Raw genomic sequence first — 5,061 nt, forward strand, 5'->3', positions numbered from 1 at the left:
ATGTATTTCAGGAGCCGATTATAGACATATATTGTTATATTTGTTGTTGTTAAACAGCTTCTAGAAGAGTGCAAATCTCACACCGCTTTATCTGAGATCTGCCAGCCACCCTGCTCCTACCACTCTTTGAAAAGAGGGTTTCTGATGGGCCGATAAAATGGGGTACTACCCCTGGGCCATGCGGGCCTTCCTGTGATGGTGTTAACGCTCTTTCTGAAGTGCCCTTGTCTGGAATCATGTTCAAAGCAGCCTGTACAAGTTTCTTTGCCAGTGCTGGGTGGCAGTTTACACTGTCTGCTCTTAGGGACGCACTGAGATGGGCTCAGCTCTGAGCCAGCAAGTTCTCTGTGAAGAAAAGAGGAGGCAGTTCAGAGCAGCAAAATAGCTAGTCCATGGCTCTGGATCCTGCACCAGCCGTTCACTGCAGGGGAAACCCAGGGCGTGTTAACTGCCTCCAGCCGCAGACATCTGTGATGAGTACCTGAAGTTAGGCCCGCTAACCCGTGCCAAACAAACAAGGCAATGCTTGGCACCTTTTGCCAGCATCCAGTTCTCTGTGATTGTGTCTCTTGAGCCTCTGTGCTGAGAGTGTGACCCTTTGGCTTAGGTGAGTGCGTGGCTAGTGGTGTGCATTGGGGTGTTGTGGAGACGCAATTGTGTTTTCATGTGGAATTTGGACCACGCTGGTCCTGAAGTGACTTCCCACACACCAGGCAAGGAGCATCCACTTTGTGCTGAACCATTGCTAGAAGAAATAGACAGCGCAGTGGTGTCTCAGATCCAGCTGCTTTCAGAGGAGAAGAGGGCAGAGGAAAGCTTGGCTGCCTGGCCTGAACTCAGTAGCTTTCTCTGTCCTTGCCTGTCTGTGGAGCCAGGAGTGCAAGTTCACAACACCAGGTCAGCAAGACACAGAGATACGGGGATGGAAAATGCTGTTGAAATGGTTGTCAAGATTGTGAGCTAAGGTCGGGCTGTGCCAAAGCACAGGCCAGGCTTCTGAGGATGTGCCAGCCACAGCAGCAGAGATAGCACTGGAGGAGGACCCAAGATTACAGACCTGCCCTCTGCAGCAGGTATGTAGTTTTGCAGCACTCATCTGGGTAGGGGAAGGAGGGGGCACAGTGCTGACAGGTTCTTCTGAGTGATGGTCTTGAATGGCGATCCCCTTCTCCCTGCTCGCAAAGCACAAGTACCTGGCCCTGCCCATCCTGCCTAGCTCTGACATTCCCTTCCTGATGCGGCTCTGGGAGCACTGACTAAAATAAGGCAAAGATCCTGGCGTGTGAATCGTGCAGGTTGGCCAGCAGTTTGTGGAACCAGATAGGATGGGTTTAGGCTGAGAGAGGAGGGCTAGAGCATGTGTGCCATGCTGCGCAGGGTGGGCCCAGTAGCACTGCCACTAGCAAATGCTTTCAGATCTGAAGAGGGAGATCCTGGTTAATGTTACGTCACTCCTAGAAGCATTTTAGTTTCCCATTCCTTTAACACATGAAACTTGGCCATTGGGGTTCAAACCAAGTAGCCATGATCAGAAGGATGGAAAGATGAACCAGTTGTAAATCCCTCGTGCCTCTGTCTGTAGCAAATCTGAGTGCACCCCTCCCACACTTCCAAAACGCTCCCTTGAAGCCTTAGCAACAGCAGGAAGCTGGTGCCACTGACCACAGGACGGGTAGTGCTTGTTTACCAGCACCCTGCCCCTCCTGACAGGGACCTCGGTGACCATGGGAGGGGCTGAGCTCACTTTGTGTCTGTGACACTGGGGCCCCAGCGTAAGCAGAAGCTATAGCTGACCTTGTTTGCCCATACTAGTAGCTGATTAACCCTGCTCTTGTTCTTTGTTACAGTGACCCCTGCAACCCTGAGGTCACTGCTGAGCTGAGCAGAAGAGGGAGCACCTAGGTAGGAATAGGAGAACCTGAGCTGTGACCAGTCCTTGGAGTGCTGGTTGCTGGTGCTGCTCCGGGAGCCAAAGCAAGTGTTTGGGCCAGACAGCTGCCTTGCAGCAGACTCTGTAATTCCCAGCAGAAATACAGCTGCAGCAGCAGAAGTACCGTAGTGCTTGACTTGAGAAGCTGCTATTGCATATAGAGGCAAAGGTGACTGTTATGTTCTTAGATGGTGGAGACCTTTCCCTCCCCTCTGCCAGGGCGGTGTGGTAGGGTGGCAGCAGCTTATGCGCTCCTTACCAGTATTCCCACCGGCCACATCAATCACTGCCAGCCTTCCAGCAAGGTTGTGATAATAGGCCATAAGGCTTTTTTTTTTTTTTTTTTTTGGTTGGGCTGGCAGTAGTTTGTAGCTGGGACTTGGCTGCTTTTTTGTGTTCAATAAAGGCAACTTACACAGTTCATCTTTGTATTGTGTGCTTTAATATACTGTCAGTGTACTCGGGCGTCGTTGCTCCACAGAGCTCGTGGCTTTAAAATGTCCCCAAATAAAGGCACACCACTACATTCAGGGAATGAAAAAAAAGGCAAAGGGGAGCATTGTTATCTGTCCAGAATAGCAGCTCCAGCTTCTTCCAGCTTTAAACTTGGGGACATCTTTGTTAGTGTTTTGCTCAGACTAGTAACGTGTTCATAGGGCATTCAGTTCATCTTATGAGCTTTAGTGGCACCACAGCTCAGACCGATACTCAAAGTGGTGCAAAGCTCCCTCTCCTAATTGTTGGACACCTGGCGCCAAGCAGGCTTGAGGGTGAGGGCGGTGGCTGCTGCTCCTGCCAGCAGAGTTCCTCATGAGTCTCTCAGATGTACAGTTTGTGCCTGGATGTACACTGGGTATGGCTTGGTGACCTCAGGAGGAACTGGCAGCTGCACACTGAGATCACTCAGCTAACTGCAGTGAGGTGGGGTGTTAAATGGCAGAGCCCTTAAAACATTCTTGCCCAAAACACTTAGCTGAAGGCATCACTTTGGTGCAGTGCGGTGTTAATGGTCCTTCAGGAGTACCTGCTCCAGAGCAGCAGCTGGGGCTGGTGAGGCTGCTGAAGTATTACCTAGGCCATGCCCAAGAGGCCTAGAAGCTGGCGGGATGGTGTTTCCTAGCTCTTAGCTGCCTGTCCTGGCAAAAGTAAAGGCAGCGCTGCCGTGTGCCTCTCCAGGACAGCAGTACCTGCTGCTCTCCTTCCCCTGATGGTGTCTGGGCAGGTCCCATGGACGTGTCAGAAGGTGGCCTTCTGCCTGGGGAAGCCTTACGGCAGGATCTCTGACACAGCTGAGGGTGAGGCTGTTCACATTTGAAACCTGTCTGCTCCACGAGATGCTCTTCTGTTGGTGGATGTTAGGATCAGTGCTGTGATTCTTGTACAGGACAGGTGCCTACGAAAGCCTCGCTGCCCCAGGCAGGACATGGTGTAAATGTGCTGCTGCTTTGTTCGCTCTGGTGTTGGCCAGCTAGGTGGTACTGACATGGCCCTTGAGTGCCTATGTGTTTTACAGGGGTTAGGACAAGCTGAGAGAAGGGTGGGGAAAAAGTCCAGCTTATTTGCTGGGTGACAACTGCCATAACGATCATTTGACATCAGCATGCAGGATGCATCGGACTGTTCCAGCCTAACTGATTTGTTTCTATTCAGGGCAATACCTTTCTTCCCCAGCTATGACCCCTTCCTTAAGGGTTATGCATGGGAAGATAAGTGTGTGGAGTGTGTATTTTTAAATAATCAGTAATCTAAAAGCTCTTTCCTTTCTTATAAGTCTGTTGGTGGAACTGTGTGTGGGATGTTCTCTGCAGAGTGGGTAACATACACAGACCAACTGCCAAACCTGTCATGTGCTCAGTGGCTGAATTTGTAGCTTCCAGGCAGGGAAAGGAACTACTGATGGCCCTGATTCTGGTTTTCTTTTTAAAGGGGGAGACTTCAGTACATGTGACTGCTGCAAGCCCCAAAGAGGGTAATGAAGAGGGCTCAGAGAACGACCATGGAGTGCCTTCGTCCAAAAAGATCCAGGGGGAGCGTGGAGGAGGAGCAGCTCTCAAGGAGAACGTGTGTCAGGTAGCGTCCTTGAAGAAATATCTTTGAAACTTCACTGCTGTAAAGCAATTTTGTGTAAATTCTGGGACACGTTAGTGCCCCAGATAAGCCCAGGTAGCCTCAAAGTGCTTATTGTAGAATTATAACCAGCTTTTTGTGCTCTGAATTGAGCCTTTCCTCCCTGATTGCCTCTCCTCCTGCTAAAGTTCACAGATGTCAGGGAGATGTGACCAACGTAGGATTCGTTCTAGCCAGTCCTGGTAGCAGGAACTGGATGGCACATGGCAGTGGCAATGCAAAAATTACCTGGATTTACCGACACAATGGAAACAGCATTTTTCTGCAGTCTCTGCTGGTAGTCCTGGCTAGCACATGGACTGTTACTGACTGGGATGGGTTGGGAAGGAGGTTGCTCAGAGCTGACATGGTGCTTCTTTCCCCACAGATCTGCGAGAAGCCGGGGGAGTTGTTGCTGTGTGAGGCGCAGTGCTGTGGTGCTTTCCACCTGCAGTGCCTTGGGCTCTCTGAGATGCCGAAGGGCAAATTCATCTGCAATGAGTGTTCCACAGGTACAGCAGCTCTTGGGAGGGACAGGGGGCTTGCTGCAAGCTTACTCTTCCTTGGTGCTTCCTTTGCTGCAATGTGCCTGCCGTGGGGCTGCTGGCTAGCTCTCAGTCCTCTGAAATTATTGGTTTGGTGTTTGATAACAACCTTGTAATTGACTGCTCTTCCCATTGGTTCAGACGTGGGGCACAGAGAAGTGAGCGTCTGGGATCTGGTGTGAAAGAGAAAGTGTAATTCTTACTGGGCTAGGGAGGAAGGGCTGGTGGGTCTGGAGTGGGCTGGAAAGGGAGGAATGTCTCAGTAGGGATTGTCGATTGTTGTTTTTCTTCTTATTTTTCCCTGGCCTGAAATCACAACTATAATAATCAGTTTTTCAATCTGGAGTTTTATTATAGCTGCAGGCCAAACCAGCCTGCTGCAGAGAGCCGTGCAGTGGGATAGCTACAGCGGGTTGGGAAGGTGTGCCATGCTAACACGCGGTCTGGTGGAAGCGTCAGGTCTTCGTGTAGCTCTCCTGC

General features: G+C 50.8%; 1 protein-coding gene across 1 annotated transcript in view; it reads left to right on the forward strand.

Annotated features, from left to right (window-relative positions):
• Positions 1-5,061, forward strand: part of LOC104492528 (histone-lysine N-methyltransferase, H3 lysine-36 and H4 lysine-20 specific-like) — a gene marked incomplete at both ends in the record, with an annotated part of 22,343 nt that overhangs the window by 16,911 nt on the left and 371 nt on the right. The window contains 2 exons of the mRNA XM_010135099.1: positions 3,857-4,000; positions 4,425-4,576. Coding sequence (XP_010133401.1) covers positions 3,857-4,000; positions 4,425-4,576 — 296 coding nt within the window. The remainder of the gene's footprint in view (positions 1-3,856; positions 4,001-4,424; positions 4,577-5,061) is intronic.

Source organism: Buceros rhinoceros, unplaced genomic scaffold, assembly GCF_000710305.1.
Source record: "Buceros rhinoceros silvestris isolate BGI_N320 unplaced genomic scaffold, ASM71030v1 scaffold19094, whole genome shotgun sequence".
In the NCBI taxonomy this organism is placed as follows: domain Eukaryota; kingdom Metazoa; phylum Chordata; class Aves; order Bucerotiformes; family Bucerotidae; genus Buceros; species Buceros rhinoceros.